The sequence below is a fragment of the Spodoptera frugiperda genome, chromosome 4, assembly GCF_023101765.2.
Source record: "Spodoptera frugiperda isolate SF20-4 chromosome 4, AGI-APGP_CSIRO_Sfru_2.0, whole genome shotgun sequence".
Classification (NCBI taxonomy): Eukaryota; Metazoa; Arthropoda; class Insecta; order Lepidoptera; family Noctuidae; genus Spodoptera; species Spodoptera frugiperda.
Window position 1 is genome coordinate 2,178,411 of NC_064215.1, and position 17,161 is coordinate 2,195,571.

Consider the following 17,161-nt stretch of genomic DNA (forward strand, 5'->3'; position numbering starts at 1 on the left):
GACGCCATTTTCTCGGCAAATAGAGGGGGAAGGCACCGAAATAGGAAATAAAATGGAAAAAGAAGGCTGTTCAGCTAGGTTGGCGTGTGCTAAATTATTCTCAGTTATAAAAAAAAATGGAACGGGATTTTTTAACGTTTTTTAATGAGAGGAAAATGAAGACGCGTCCTTTGATAGTGACTTTGTATGGGACGATGTAATAGAGGTGTAACTATTAAATGACAGTTAGTAAAAGGAAGCAGGCGGTGTCTTCCATTACTTAAGTAGTTTTACCAGGAACAAATAGTTCAGTGTTGTACTTGTTTCTGTCTTTAGGAATCAAGGGATGAAATAGGAAGTACAGATACGCATTGAAGAAGAAAGGCGTTGGATTAAGAGTAGAAAGAAATCGTATGATTTATTGGGCAACTCAACTGCAATCGCCAAACCGTCTGCAAATAGTCCCTACTATAATATTAGGGATTATGGTATAACCTGCTTTTTAAGGGCAGTTTTTTGTTTATTTCTGGATGTGTTGCGGAAGAAGATGACAACGGGTCCTACTGTCGTCAATTTTTTTAAAACATTAGTTTTATAATTATGTTATAATGTATGTATTTACACGCTGAAGCCCAGTCTCTACCAAACGTATACCTACACATTTAGTAGAGACTGGGTTTCAGCACAGTCAAAAAGGTGCAGCATAAACTTGAACCTTTAAAAATGCAATCTTAAATCTGTCTGCCAAGCGATGCAAATATGGCAATCCTCTTATGAAGAGAATGCTGTTACGGGCTGTTCATGTGAAGGAAATCCTTTAGTTATCAATTTTCCAAATAGCTTTGTTAAGATTCTATTCCAAAGATTAATGTTTACATGACATCAACAGTGAAACTATGAAATAGTTACCTCCCAATTAAGCGCTTAAGCAAGGAAATAAACCTTGGGGTCAAAGCAGGTGACCAAATCCCGTTAAGTATTCAGTGTTCAGAAATTTTAATTATAATTAATTTTCACAGTATGATGCGAAAATTTGCGTTCTTCAGTATTATGGGATGGCTTGGGGAATTTCTAATTAAATGAAGATACGATGCCTGTGGTCAGGTATGTGATCTCTGACTTGCAGATTCTTTTGTTTTACTTCCTAGATAGGTTGATGAGGTCGTGAAAATCATTTTTTTTTTTGGAAAATTTTCCCATGACATCGGGAGAAAACTCTCCCGCGTTGGATGAGGCGAGAGAGAGTGTAAGAAATAACCCTGTTCCTACTTCTGCTCTTTGACCCCGAGTCCCGGTAAATCCGCAAGATAATACACAACTCTGTGTGTTGTTAAATCCTGAAACACCTTAACTTATCCTAAATTAGGCACTTTTGAAATGTCAAATTTGAAATGTCTGTCAGTCTGTTCGTCAATGGAGAAAAACGAGAAAGAAACTCCATCATTACTAAAAAAAAAAACCAATATATAAACAAACTTAAAAAAAAATATTGAACAGTTGCTAGGAAAGGGTTACAGTGTGATGTGTATGTGAAATTGTATGTTTAAAAACGGACCCATGACATAGGAAAATGTCAGAGTAAGAGGCAAACCTAGCAAACTAAAAAAAAATCTTTGAATCGAAACCACGACACACTGGAACAGCAACCAGTCGCTTTACCCACTACACCAACTGCACAATCTAACAATAACATGCAACGTCACGCCTTTTATTCCCGAAGGGGTAGGCAGAGGTGCACGGCATACCGCTATACAATGTACACCCACTTTTCACCATTTGTGTTATAAATCCCATGTAATAAGGGGTGAGCCTATTGCCATATACTGGACACCATTCCAGACTCCGTGCTACTACTGAGAAATTTTCGAAAAACCGAACAAAAGCCCAGTAATACTTTGTCCGACCCGGGAATCGAACCCGAGACCCCTTGTCCGGTAGTCGCACTTGCGACCACTCGACCAACTGCACAATCTAACAATAACACTTCCAATTTTACTAGGAAATTAAGTGACCATTTCGAAAATCGCCAAATTCATTCCTGACAATACAATAACGACCTATAAATAGAAATACAGAAATATTTTGACAATAGAAGAAACCTAATGTCATTAAGGTCAGTGGTTATAGCTTATGAAAGCATTAAATATAATTTGCCAACTTTAGTACTTACTTGTAAAGGAATGTTACATTATGGTTTTATACTTTCCGGAGTGTATTGAGTGCTGTTTTGTTGTGAGGAAAGTGGAAAGAATTGGCCCAGTTTTTGATTCTTGGAATGCTATTTTTTGTGTGTAATTAGTGCAGTGTTCTTATAAACTATGTAAGTATCTGATTTTATGTCCAATTTCTTTCCTTTTTTCTTGTCCTCTAATAATATCTTCTGATTTATTACGTTGCGAGATATCCAATACAATTATTCATGTCCCTGGGACACGCTGGACTTCAGTGTTCCGGTGTTCATGGTTGTATCTACCAAAACCACTGGTGGTTTTTGGAGATGGTGGGGGTTGTCTCCTAGGGTAACAGAACTTAGATGCCTTACAGCAGTTGACTTAGGCCAGATGGTCTACCTTACATACATACATAACCTCACGCCCATCTCCCATGGGGGTAGACAGAGACAATGGAACGCCAATTGCTACGAATCTTACATGGTCATGTTCTACCTTCTGGGTTATTAACAATAATCTGGCCTAAAACGTGACATATAGATTCTATCTACAGGACGTTACCAAATTCGTCGTTGTTATTTCAACTACACCTGATTTTGGTAAAAACTTTTGGTGGAGAAAGAATTCGGATAAATGCTTTTTGGAAGGCCTATTATTAATAGGATCTAAGTATAAACTACTTAATATTATTAATGCCTATCTCATTATAAAAGAACCGGCCTAATATTATAATTATGTTCATAACTTCGAAAGGTATTCGTTAATAAAGTACCTACGGTAAGGAACCTTGAACTTTTGCACTAAACGATACTCAACTTGTTGATCGCAGTTTTAAGATTACATTCACTTAAGAGATCCAGTTTCTTATTGTTTCAATCATTAACATCAAGAGTTGTGTCGACGAGTTTATATCTTTATATTAACGGCGGAAAATCATCCAATGGCTTCTCTCATCTTGGGCGAGGTGAGAAGGAGTGTCATACTCTTACTGACTAAAAACCACCCCGTTCCTATTCCTGCCTTTCGAGCCAGAACCCCGGTAAATCCGTTATGTAGTCCGGTCCGGTACAACTTCCACGTTTGGGATCAGGTTGTAGGTACATTAATTTGGAAATATTTTCCACGTGTAAGTTCTTTAAAATTCATCACGTTATTCACGGATTCTGCACCTTAATTTTTAAAGCGATGGTAAAATTGAAGTCATTTGATAATTTTACTGGATTCTGGGTCAAGAAAAACTGCAAGTGTTAGCTTCTCTACCTTTCAGATGTTCCTGATAAAATAAACTGAGCAATAAATCGGCGTTCCGTGCTGTGTAAAAGTTAAAGTATCAGGCGTAGTATTTACTTAATTCGGAATTGTGTTTAAGCACACCGATACTTTTAATAAAATTATATTTGTAAATTAATTAGGTTGATATTTACAACGTGAGAACATACTTTGACTTATAAGTCCTGTAAATAGGTTATTTTGTTACCTAGTGAACATGAACAACAAACAATAAACAATGAACAACAAACAATGCGGTCAAACATACGGGTTGTGTAACATGTAGGTAGAATCATACCAACATAGATTCCCGCATCAATGCAGGAATCTTTTATTGAGGAAAACATAATATATCTATTGTTGTGATTATCCATATAGGGCTGTGAGACATTCTTTATTTATTTAAATTAATAAAAATAGTTCAATAATACAGTAACACGAACCTATGGGCGCATTGGGCGAGGCGAGAGGGAGTGTCAGATTCCTACTAGAAATAATCATTTGATTCTTCATTGAACTTAAAATTTTACTTAAACTGAAATTTCGTACCTTATTGCTAAGCGTGGAAGTTATGGCTTTCCTCTTATGTAGAGGAGATCTATGGATCTCCGCTGCTGCCACTGCTTATTAAAGACTGCCACGAGTTGCTGATTAAAGTTGATGATGACGAAATTAGCTGTTCATCTTCACCTACAGAAATACTACATGTCAATCACGATAAAATAGAAAAAATAAAGTCGCAACCCTGTGAAATGCATAATAATTATGTATAAATGTAAAGAATTCAAAGTATTAATTGATATTATAGCTGTTGACGGCTGTTGACAACCAAGTGTAGACGTAATATCTGTTAATTTTTGTATTATTCTTTTTCTCTTTAGTCATGGTTAAGATGTTATTCAATAATAGCACAGCTTTACTAGTTATTATTTCTATATTGGGTGTGTTCTGTGATAATGAAACTGAAGATTTGGTTGACTGTAAGTACCCAAGCATATAGTTTTAGTTTTAATTTTATTTTGTAAGTGCAAGCTTAGAGATTATTTTTCCGTTCCGTTGCGTTCCGCGCGCGCCTGAAAGAGCCATCAGACCACCACAGATGGGGCCCAATAGGGCTGATGCTTAATCCGGAGCTGCGGACTACCTAGCGGGTTTACCGGGGCTCCGGCTTGACAAGCAGGAGAAGGAACGGGGTGGTTTTTAGTCAGTAAGAGTCTGACACTCCCTCTCGCTTTGCCCTGGCGAGAGAAGTCATTGGATGATTTTCCCTGAAAAAAAAGAGATTATTTTTTCATGGTATAAGCCGGTAAATGAGCACACGGAATACCTGATGGTAAGTAATCGTCGCTGCCCTCTCGTCGTCATGGATGGACACCTAAAATATCAGAGACGTTAACAGTCTTTTAGGCCGTGGTATTACTCCAGTCGAGCCATTCGTGCTGAAGCAAGGCTCTGTCACACTCAGCGCCTGTTTCACCACCTTCATATAAGTGCTCGATAAACTTATGTGACAGATAGTGCATACAAATTATGTTCTTAATTTGAAGTTATCGGATACGTAGTGGCTATCCAGAAACAAGTCCTTAAACACACATAGGCCAAATAGTATGGTCAATATATAAAAATAAATGGTCGTTAACTTATAGATTAAGATTATCTATTGTTTTAATGAGATAGTTTTATCAACACCAAGGTTGAGTTTATCAGTATTGCAACCTTAAGTGCGTATAGTTAAACAGAATACGCCTTTAAATTTATTTTTACCGACTTTCTTGGACATTCTTACTGCAACGTTGTAAGTTTCGCGACGTTTTTTGCCAAATATATTGGCGTTTTTCTTTTTTAATATTTTTGTTTGGGTTTTTCGCATTATAGAAATGTATAGTGTGTATTTATTGTGTGTTTTGTTTGTGTGTGAAGCTGTTTGTATGTATAGTTCGAAAGTTCTGGAAGGATATCCTGCTGGGTATTTGGCTGATTGTAAGTGAAATTATGTATTTTTTGTAAGAATTTTGTGTCTCTACCTAATCTTTTTTTTTTTTTTTTATTCGACAAAAACTAATGCTTGACTACATCCCACCTGATGGTAAGTAGTGATGTAATCGTTGATGGTGAGGCGCACTAGTTTCTTAAGAGCCTATTCGATTCTATAGACTTGAAGACACCCACATTGTAGTCCGATGGAAAAACCGCAGCAGGCAGATTGTTCCAGTCCCTCGATGTACGCGGAATAAACGACGAAGCAAAACGCTTAGTCCGAACCGTAGAAGTTTCGACAACGTAGGGATGGATACCCGCCGTTGTCCGATGAAAGAAATGGGAAGGTGGAATTAGATCGTGTAATTCCTGCGCACACTCTCCGAAAAGCAACCCGTAAAACACCGAAAGGCTAGACACTCTACGCCGGTGCTCAAGGCTTTGAAGGTTGGACTTAACCAAATCTGGATCACCAATTAGCCTTTTCGCACGCCTTTCCACCGAGTCCAAAGTTGCCAGGTGACACTTTGCAGCACCTGCCCATATGTGGCCGCAGTACTCCATACAGGATCGGACCTGTGCTTTGTATAGCATTAAAAGCTGTCCCGGTGTGAAGTACCGCCGGACCTTAGCAAGGATGCCGAGTTTCTTAGCAGCCACCCTGGCCCTGGACTCGATGAACCGCCCGAAGTTAAGATCTGAGGAGATTTCAACTCCCAAGAGCTGAAGGCGGTCGGTGCACTCCAGGGATACATCTCGAAAAGTGGGAGCCAAGGTGAATGGGCTCCTTTTAGCAGTGAATAGACACGCTTGTGTTTTGGCGGCGTTGAATCCCACCAGATTGGCTTCGCCCCATTTGGACACTGCCTGAAGTGAGACATTCGTACGCTCTACCATTGCCTCTCTCTCAGACTGGATTAACTCCTTACTAGCACGAGCACCTGGCAGATATCTCTCTACAACTGTGCTATCATCTGCATACCCATAGATACCGGGCACTAGCAGATCGTTAATGTGCAGCAGAAATAGAGTTGCAGAGAGAACAGACCCCTGAGGAACTCCAGCATTAGCTGTCATGGGCTCTGATGAGCATCCATCGACCACAACTCGGAGAGATCGATCACTCATCTTTTAGTTCTTTTTGTTAAAATCACGCATACTTTCTTAATTGCATTTCTGCATAGAATATAGGTAACTCATAAAAACTTGACAATTATTATAAAAAATAGAGAGCAAACCTAAGCCTAAATCATGAGCACACTTATGTGAGTCGGAAATCTATCTACGATGATAACAAAATTGTATTCAAATAATAGAATGCTATCATCAGATGCCTGATCCGGAGTTGCGGACTTTCTAGCGGGTTCACCGAGGCTTCGGCTCGAAAAGCAGGGACCGAGTGGTTTTAAAACAGTAAAAGACTGGATGAATCCCATTAAAAAAAATTGAATAATTATTATTATTAAACCGATATTTATAATTAATCGATGTATCCATCGAATTCGTCGCTTACATTTCACTTATTCTTTCTTTAAACAGCAGCGTAGAATTAATTGTAACAATTGCCCAAAATCAGTAGGAAAAACCTAGAAGCTTATCAGGTAAAAATACTAGAATCGCAGACCTTTGTCTATCCCTTAATGGTAAACCACCGTGAAGTTACAATTTTCCAAGGTCAGTTAGTATTACTTAACAATGAGTTTATGTGTAGGCATGTAGGATTGTTTGTCATTTGTCATCGCACTGTACTTTTCTTCCAAGTTGGGTGCGGTGTGGAGTATTGCGAAAATGACGCGTGACTTACTAATAATATTTGTTTTATGTTTAACAACAAACATACGTGACATTGTGTTTTTTGTGGAATAAGCCGGTAAACGAACATACGGATGACCTGATACTAAGTAATCACCTGCCGCCCATGGACACTTGAAACACAAGTGCGTTGCCGGACTTTTGGGGGTTAGGAATTTAAGAGTTGTTGTTGGGGAATCGGGGACTGGGAAGATTGGAAAGGGGGGTGTTCCTAAAGGGATGCAGAATCTACTGACTCCTCCCGGCCGGCCTCCTATCTTCTGTCTCCGAGGTTTCCTACTGGAGGACTGATATTAAGAGTCTAGCACTCGGTACCCCCTAAAAAAGGGCTCCATAGGATTATTGTGTATTTTAAGATTGTGTACTTACACTATTAGTAAATACTTTGCTTGAGCCGGGATTAGAAGTAGAGAGAAGAGTCAATCGATGAATGACGCAGTCTGACGTGTACACATCCAAATGATTTGTTTTAACTTACAAAAAGAACATGACTGTCGATGTGCAAACATGTGTTTCTGTATGTTTGTTTGTTGATAATAATGTGTTTCAAGGATCCCAGGTGGTTCCCCTGAAGTACCGAGTAGCATTGTTTGGTTGGCCAATATTTGATCTGTACTCTTCGATTGAACATACCTATAGTATTGTCATCATCGCCCAGATGTTTATTATTGCTGAACAATGGCTTATTAAAAGCATCCGTATTTCTTCCTGCCCTTATCCTAAGCTTCTTGGGAATCAACACAATATGTCTCCTTTAACTAGCTTTAAATAAAAAGGTTATCAGTTTGATTTGTATGTATTTATGTATGCATGTTTGTGCGCGATTATCTCGCGTTTGGCTGAACCGATATTGATGCGGTTTTCAGCATAGTACTTTTCAGACTTAGCAGCTGGTTTTAGGTACACCTATTTAATAATTATCTCTTTAAGAGCCCAGTTAAATATCAATTACCGTGCCCTTGCCGCGCGGCTACAAATCCAATAAAATATATTATCTACACTAAATAAGGAGGAGCAATCGTGTGAATAGAACGTGACAATCATGCATGTTCTCTGTCACAGCAATACGACACGAGCGGTAGGGACACCAGGGGCCTTAGTCTACTAGTGCTGCTCTGCAGTGCAAGAGGGACGCAGCTATGTAGGTTGTATAGCTCCGTCCCTCTTGCACTGCTCAATGATCGACCATTCTGACACAATTGTAATAGCAGACTAAGGCCCCAGGCGAAGACTGCGATGAGATGATGAGTGAGATGAAACAAGAGTACCTATTGCATATTCTAACCAAGTTTTCTCCATCATCATTCCAGGTCCTGGCACAGAGACACCACCGTACATATCTCCAACAGATCTGAAACAGCTCACCATATACGTGCAAGGGAAGCCATCCATACTTTGGCCGAAAACCAAATACAATTACTATCAAATGAAGGAAATGGCTAAGGACCCCTGGATAGACTGGAGGAAACCCACCATGATGTATGTTGGAGGGTTTTTGGACAGTCCGCAGTATCCCTTTGCCCTCTCCATTGGGGTGGTGTACAAGAAATTGGGATACAATGTGTTTCTACTCGATACAAATCCGTTTACTACATTTGCTTATGCTGTGTGAGTATTTGTGAAGATTTTTAATAGAAACTAGTTTAGTGACTTGCTTGATTTGGTCATCGTAAATGCTGAAGGTGTCCCTATAAATATTATATAAACTTTCATTTAAGTAAAAATCACGGTTTACTCACGTAAGTTAATGGTGAGTTTTATTAACTGAGTGAGTAAGTCACAGAGAGACTTTTCGACGTTGCGCAGCCTACTGAGAAGAGTAGGCTGTGTGATTTTTAGTTAATTTAGTATGTCTCACGATAGTTATTGCAAAAAGCTGAACCTTAATATTATAAACCTTTGTTTAGCTACCATTTTACTTTGTTATAATAAAAATGTTGGTATAATTTGCCCTAAGTTTCCTGTCTATATAGTGTACTCTTCTATACTGTATCTAAGAATAAATCCAGTCGAGATCATCGATATTATATGAGTTCTCAATGGCGTTAAACGCCTTTCCGGGCAAAAGTGATCAGCGCTAGCGAAGGATATGCTTCAACAGTTTTTTTTGACAGTCATAGTCTTAAGATCTCAGTGATTTAGACTTCAATGATTTTCTAATAAATTTCTCTCCATTTCAGAGCCGCAAACAACATACGGACAATAGGAAAACACGTCGCAGAAATGCTAGTCACCCTCACAAAGTACGGCTTAAATCCCAAAAAACTGGAACTTGTAGGACTCAGCCTAGGAGGGCATACCATGAGCTTCATAGCTAAACACTATAAACAGCAAACAGGAACAAAAATATCTAGACTAACAGGCTTAGATCCATCTGGTCCTTGCTTTCGGAACTTAGGACCAAATGATAGATTAGATGAAAGTGATGCGGACTTCGTAGATGTGATTGATACGAACATTGATGGCTATGGAATGGCGGCCCCAGTCGGCCATGTTAATTTTTACGTCAACGGCGGCGAGTTCCAACCTGGAGATATTTTTTGGGCACCCTGTGACGTCATCTGCAGCCATATTAGGGCTTTCACAATCTGGATTGCGGCTTTACTAAACCCTAATAGTTTTATTGCTATGAAATGTGATTCCGTTCAGGAGGCAAGGAATAAGGATTGCTTTGATAAAAATCCTCCTGTAACAAATATTGTGGGGTTGAACACTGATAAAAATGTTCATGGTATTTTCTATTTGGCTACGTCTAATAATTTTCCGTATTTTATGGGCTTAAAGGGATTGAAAAAGGAATTCGAATTTTTTGATTCGAAATTGAATTTGAGTAAGAGAACTAGTTTGTCATATTTTTAGTTATTTAGTTTTTTTAAGAAAATATACAATTCGCTTGAATTAAATAAAAAATATACTTTGATTTTATTTTTTACCATTTGCATGCGATTATGATACTGCTGCTGCCATCTGTTATTTAATTCTGGAACTACCAAGCTTTTCTTAAGTTGACTTACCTGTCCGCGATAATCACTACATTACACTGCATACTTTATTATCAGATTCGCTTTACATATAAAGTAATGACATAATAGGAAGTGCATTGAAGTAATAACATGTTTTATTAAAGTATTTTTACAAAACAAATAAAATATATTACCTCATTCTCTTTATACTACCTACTACTAGTGCCATCTATGGACCTGCCTCGAGTACTTTCTCCCCTCTAAATTCCAAATGGAACTACCGACATGACTGTTACAATTCAGGTGTACAAAACTAGAGGGCGCTGTTATAGTTTCGAAACAGTTGTGTAGATGACGCTAGGGGATAATTTTGATAATGAGATGCACATTAAGCTTCATGAAGTCATTATTAATATTTATTCTTTTGATATTTTAAACTTCATAATTTGCAGTCGCATTTTTAAGGTCCCAAGTGAGTTGATGCTTGGAGCTGCGGACTACCTAGCGGGTTTACCGGGGCTCCGGCTCGAAAAGCAGGAGTAGGAACGGGGTGGTTTTTAGTCAGTAAGAGTCTGACACCTCTCGCCTCGCCCAAGGCGGGAGAAGTCATTGGATGATTAGCACCCTAAAAAAAAAGTGAGTTGATGCTTAGCGTTTCTTAAAACTACAATTTCCCAGTAGGTACCTTTCATGAATATCATCAGTCTAGCTATTTAGAGGGTAAATACCTTTACTTACACTACACTGCACAATTTCTATATGAATAGTATTCTAAGTTTAATTCAACGACTGTCGGTTCTACAAGGGACGTGACCGGCGCCACTGCCACTTCAGCTTCACTGGTTTTAAGGAATGGGACTTATTATAGGTTTTTTAAATGTTACAAGCCTGTAAACGAGCAGACGGATCACCTGATGGTAAGCAACTGCCGCCGCTCATGGAGACCCGAAACACCAGAGGCGTTATAAGTGTGTTACCGGCCTTTTGGAGTTAGGAATTTTAAGAGTTGTTGGGGAATCGGATATTGGGAAAATTGGAGAGGAGGTAATTCGTAAATTGGAGGTTTTTATTCATTAAATTAATCAGTTCTGTCCAACAAAAACTATGTCTATTTTTCCCGTTTTAATCAACACTATCTCCAATCTCTATCAAGAAGGGATGTCCAAAATAATCCTCCAGTATATTTTAAACAGTTTTTTGTCCATTCATACCATTTCTATAGAATATGCTTCCTCATTTTAGAGGTCAAACATGGACGAATTAAAAGTGCATTGTAATGAGGCCCAGCTGTTTACCTGACCCTTGAATGGGACAAAACGACCCTGTGCTATTAACCCTCGTAATTATGCGAATGTCAATAAGTAGGGGTCATATTGTCCGACAACTAACCCTTTCTTGACAGGATTTGCGCGCAGATTTTTAATGCCGGTTGTTTTTTTACGGCTTGCAAATTTTGGTTGTGTGAATTTTGGTAGCATGTTTTTTGAGGTTTTACTGTTAGTTATAATGAAAGCGTTATGTATTTGGTAAATTTAGGCACATTCTGCCTTTTAGTGTTTTGAAAAAAAATCAAGTAATATAGAGACAAGCGTTACTTTATAGAAAGTTTAAAGTAGTTTTTATTTTAAAAAATGTTAATGAGTATACGTTTTTAAACTATTCCTTAAATAATGTATTTTACGTTTTTGTATCTGAAGATACATTGCCTAATTTTATCACAAAATTAAATTACCTTAAAAACACACTTAATCGTAAATAGCTATTTAATGTTCCAACTGTTTAATACCTATTTTAAACAATACATTGAATCGCCAATCAAAATTAAACCTACCCTTAAAAAAATAAAGCCCAAATTGCTATAAAACGAAATAAACAATGGACACTTCACGCCTCAATTAAGTAGGGTCAGTAAAGAAATTCCTATAAAGCACTTTGAGTACAATTGATAGTTTTTTACGTCCAATCGGACACCTGGCCCTTATTTGAATATAATTATTATTTTTGCTGACCGTATTTAGGGTCCTTTTGTTATAAGAAGAATATTATTTTTCCTGGTCCATTGTTTTGCTGACGGTACCCTGCCCATCTCTGAATGGATGCGGGATGAAGATATTATTATCTAAAGGGTATTTTAATTCTTTTGGTCGAATTAAATTTGCATAAGTAGGTGTAAGCAATTATGCAAAAATGCCAAAGGTTGGTTTTTGCTATGATTTGGCTGCACGGCCGCTTCTAGGGTTGAATAAGCTTAGTATGGTTTCAGTTTCAATAGATTACTACCTTTAGTCTTCTGACGAGTATAATTAAAACTGATTAAAAGACTACACGTTTGATAGAGACCTGGCAGGAGCGGTCTATATATTCATACTTTTATACTTAATACATAAAGCTGAAGAGTTAGTTTGTTTGAACGCGCTTATCTCCGGAACTACTGCTTCAATTTAAATAAATATTTTTGTGTTAGATAGTGCATTTCTCGAACAAGGCTACAAAATACGCTATAGGAGCTGTGCAGTGGGTTGAAAAATGCTGACAAAATGCCTATTCTCACACGGAGAAGGTTTGAGCATTAATCACCACATTAGCTCGATGCGGGTTGGGGATTTTAAAAGTATAATGTCAGAAATATACTTCTAATTCTCTTAGAACGTACCTACATACGCCTATAAGTAACTCAGAAAAAGTCCTATTAGTACATAACCACATAAACCAGACACACTTAATTTGTGGCTACTATAGTTATATTTCATCGTTTCCAAAAACCAATTAACGTAACCACTTTTAAGGTATGAAGTCACACCGGGCCAAAATAATTACAATATGTAAGTAACTCATAACCAGAATAAATTTAAGTTGACCACAACATAGGTAATGAACACCAAATAAATTCACTTAAATAAGTGTAAAAAAACTTAAAAAAGCGACTACGATTAACCTCGATACATACGACTTTCTTTTGTTCGAAAAAAAATACTAATCGATTAGTATGTAATCGATTAATCGACAGGTGTGATGTCAGTGGCGCTGTCAGTGTGACATTTCGAGTATTAATATCGATTATCGATATTAAGTTTTGTATCGATTACTTTATCGATTATAAGTGGAGCGGAATAACAATGATGCTGTTTTATCTTTAAACTCTTAATAGGTTTTAATGTCTATATTAATTTATCGAAATAACATAAAACATAATCTTCTGGAAAAGTCATTGGGTTCAAAAACAGTTTCAAAAACAGTATTCGTAATAGGTACTTACGTAATTTATGCCACGTAAGGAAATCAGATAATTACATAATTAAAAAAAAACCTATTAACTTAAGAAACTAGTGTTAAGTATTTAATAAAATATAACCATCATCCATATTAACCAGGTACCTATGCTTAAAACCTGAAGCGAACTATTTGGTTTAAGAAGTGGTATAGAGAGAAGAGATAAGTTTTAAAATTCATTATTAAGTACTATATACATACTTCAAAACTTCTTATTACTCTTTGTTCATTATAAAAAATAAAATATAGTTTCAAAAGCGTCTTAAAGATATATCACAATACTTGTTTTCTACTTATAATACTTGTTCATAGTAACTCGGGGTTGTTTAAAGCAATTTACATATCTATCAAAATATTATACTATTCGATTAAGAAAAAATAGGCCAAATGATCTTCATTAGTGACGTGAAAGTATGTGTCCAATCGATTCTACGGGAATCGATTTGATTCGGTCGAATGATCGGTTGGAATTCCGAAATTATTATTGATGTTTATAATTTATTCAAGAGTAAAGTTTTCTGTATTGGATATCATATTTAGCCCTATGAATTTAAATAGTGTAGGTAATATTATGTTGTTCAAATTATTTCGATTAGTATCGATTAAAAATTAAGGTAATAAACTATGGAATTTATTTGTTTGTGTGAACATCAAGTTATTAGATGGTTGGAATCGGATATTTTTACTAAATTGAATGTCTTTTTTGTTTGAATATCATTCTGTAAATGATAAATAACAGCCTTTACTAGACTCAAGCAATCGATTCTTTAATTTGATCTCTGGAGAAAAATCTTTTGAATATTGTAGTTTCCGGAGTCAAGCTTGAAGATTGCTAATCTAGCTGCGGACTACCTAGCGGGTCACCGGGGATCCGGCTCAAAAACCAGGAGTAGGAATGGTATGGTTTTAAGTCAGTAAGAGTCTGACACTCTCTCTCGCCTCGTCCAAGGCGGGAGAAGTAATTTAATGATTTTCCTTACTTGAAAAAAAGCTTGAAGATTAAGGAAGGAGACCCATAGATTATTCAGGAATAGACTGTCATGGGCTGGCGTTGTTATGGTAATAGGTGTACCTACTAGAGTATCCAATTTTGTACCGTACGGAGCATGGAAAAATTTGAATACTACAGTTGCAATTACAACTTGCTCCATAGTAGGAAGTCTACACGTTAATTAATAATTATTATTGAAACGCTTTATCAAAAGAATAAAAAGAACCGGAACGCAATATTTGTCACTCACGTATTATATGGGACAAGTTTTACATATTATTACAAAAACTTGTTTTCATTTAAAACAACTTGTAAAATTACTTGCTACGGGTATGCAATAACTTTCCTTTACTTACACATCTGCCAGGACCTTATGAATAAAAAATTAAGTCGTTTGTTTTACTATGTACTTCCGAAGTCGATATTTTGTTATTATTATATGTAGTGTCTACTGAATAATTGGTTTTAATTACAAAGGTAGGTAGCTGCTTGTTTTCATACTTTTTAGAGTTTCTGTGGACAAAGTATTTGAAACTAGATTAGATAATTATTTTTGATAGCTTTTCAAATCTTTTCTTAAAGAACTATACAAAATGAGTAACGTGATCTTCAAACATAGATACTGTTGTGGTTACGTCTAAATTGTATTTGTAAATTCTATTCTGTAATTTTACACAATTTTAGATTTTCATCATTATTACATACATACATATCATCTTCATTTTCTTCACTTTATGCACTTGGAATTATCTTTTAATGGCTATTCTTTACTGAGATAATATATGGCAGTTTAATTAAAATTCTTAATTAGGTATATGTATAAGTGTTATTAGTCAGACGTCTACTATACAATCATATAGGGCTAAATATTAGCCTAAACTTTAGTGCAAATTAAGGCTCATAAACCAAAAAAAAAAACACTAATTTTCCCAATAGAAATATAGCCCAAAACTTCTGACTCGGTAATCGAACTAGCAACCACTTTCAAGATAGTCGACTCAAAGAGACAGGCTCTCAAAGCGATGCGTAGGCCTTTTGAAGTCGATGGCAAATTTATCAGATACTTAGACACGTCTAGTGGGTAGATTAAAGGGTCCTGAAGTCTCCGTCAAGTGTTTGGTTCTAGTCAGCGATCTAGCTTCATAGATTCTAGATAGTTACGTTTATATTTTGAGTTAAGCATTAACTGCCGAAAGAAAATCCTCCGCTAAGAGTCGGTCACCAGTGACTGACGTGGCACTTAACTTGTTCCATAGGAGACAGGCATGCGATTATGCATACGTATGTATTTACGAGAACACGAATCATCTGATGGTAACCAAGCTATCGGCACAGCACCGCCGCTGTAGACACTCGCAATACCAAAGGAGTCACAAGAAAGTGCTTTGCACTTGCAGGCCCTTTTAACCGACAACGTTTAACTAAAAAAACACGGTTTACTTACTTATATTAATGGAGAAAAGCTCTACTAGTTTCGAGTCATAGAGGGACTCTTCATCATGAGCTGCGTGTGCAGACGCGGCGACATCACGTAGATAATTTAGTATGTCTCACGATACTTATTGAATCAATGACTCCAATAACATCCTCCACAGCAAATGTAACACTTATAACTGTCTCTCTGATCAGTGATCTCTTTATAAACCTCTTCATAACCAGTTATACCTATATATGTCTACCAAATAACTTCCAAACATATGTACATATGTAATAGTGAATAAAGTATGATACAGACAACGTCAGTATATGAGGCAAGTTGAGGGTTTCGCACACTTAGCTGGGTTATACACGGGGTGCTGCGCCCCTTGCAAAAAGAAACAAGCCTATGGTATACGGGGTGTCTGCGTACTGCGATGATGAGGAGTTGGTACTTGGTATTTTCATGTGGGATAAGATATTTTAGGCTACAACCCTGGAATCTTTAAGTCAAGAGTGAATAGGTTACTTCTAGGTAAGCGCGCTCCATCGTCGACCGCATCGTCGCTTCCCATCAGGTGAGATAGCGGTCAAGCGTGAACCTATAAAGTATTAAGTGTACTTTTTTACCAGAGACGTGCTGTGTAGCTATGCTACGAAGATGTAATAGCTAAGCTGTGAAACTATGTGACCGTTTCCACTGATACTAAGTTATGTAGCTGTGCGAGGAAGATGCGCATTATCAAGAACGGTGAACAGAGTCGAGCTAGAGTCTAGCTTTCATGAGAAAACCTTACAGAACCCTTATCAATTGCTTTAAGAAGGCTTTTAAGTTAAAGTAATGAATAACCGGAAAACATTTTTAAGGGGGAAAATTCATCCAATTTCTTCTCTTGCCTTGGGCGAGGCGAGAGGGAGTGTCAGACTCTTACTGACTAAACTCTTACTCCTGCTTTTCTAGCTGGAGCCTCGGTAACTCGCTAGGTAGTCCGCAGCTCCGGGAGTCTGGTCCAGTTGACTGCAGGAGTAGGAACTGGGTGGCCAGTTCCTACTCCTGCTTTTCTAACCGGAGCTCTGGTAAACCCGTTTAGTAGTCTGCACCGCAAAACCTAACATTTTTCAATACAAGTATCAATATTCTAGGTCTGACTACAGAATCCTGTTGTTAATAAGGAAAAGAGTGGGTACACAAGGGATCTTGCGAGCGTCGGCCCGCCAGGGAGACGGCGCGGCGTGGAATTTTCTTTTTCACTGGGTTTTTGACTAAAAAGTTTTATTTATAAGAGGTTTTTTTTTCGAAACCCTTTCGGTCT

The 17,161-nt window shown here is 37.4% G+C and overlaps 1 protein-coding gene across 2 annotated transcripts; it reads left to right on the top strand.

Moving 5' to 3' along the window:
* Window positions 1-4,294: 4,294 nt before the first annotated feature.
* LOC118272619 (lipase member I-like) lies at window positions 4,295-10,111 on the top strand. 2 transcript variants are annotated; one of them, XM_035589234.2, is made up of 3 exons: window positions 4,295-4,399; window positions 8,519-8,816; window positions 9,389-10,111. In XM_035589234.2, the coding sequence occupies exons 1-3, from the start codon at window positions 4,303-4,305 to the stop codon at window positions 10,065-10,067; spliced, it is 1,074 nt and encodes a 357-aa protein (XP_035445127.2). In that variant the 5' UTR covers window positions 4,295-4,302; the 3' UTR covers window positions 10,068-10,111. The 2 variants fall into 2 exon arrangements, with proteins under 2 accessions (XP_035445127.2, XP_035445126.2); XM_035589233.2 differs by lacking the exon at window positions 4,295-4,399 and adding an exon at window positions 5,286-5,399 and having other exon boundaries at window positions 9,389-10,108.
* Window positions 10,112-17,161: the final 7,050 nt, after the last annotated feature.

Coding starts and splice junctions, on each gene's coding strand:
- LOC118272619 (XM_035589233.2), top strand. CDS start 5,297: ATGTATAGTGTGTATTTATTGTGTGTTTTGTTTGTGTGTGAAGCTGTT. Junction 5,400..8,518: donor TGCTGGGTATTTGGCTGATT/GTAAGTGAAATT, acceptor TCATCATTCCAG/GTCCTGGCACAGAGACACCA. Junction 8,817..9,388: donor ACTACATTTGCTTATGCTGT/GTGAGTATTTGT, acceptor TCTCCATTTCAG/AGCCGCAAACAACATACGGA.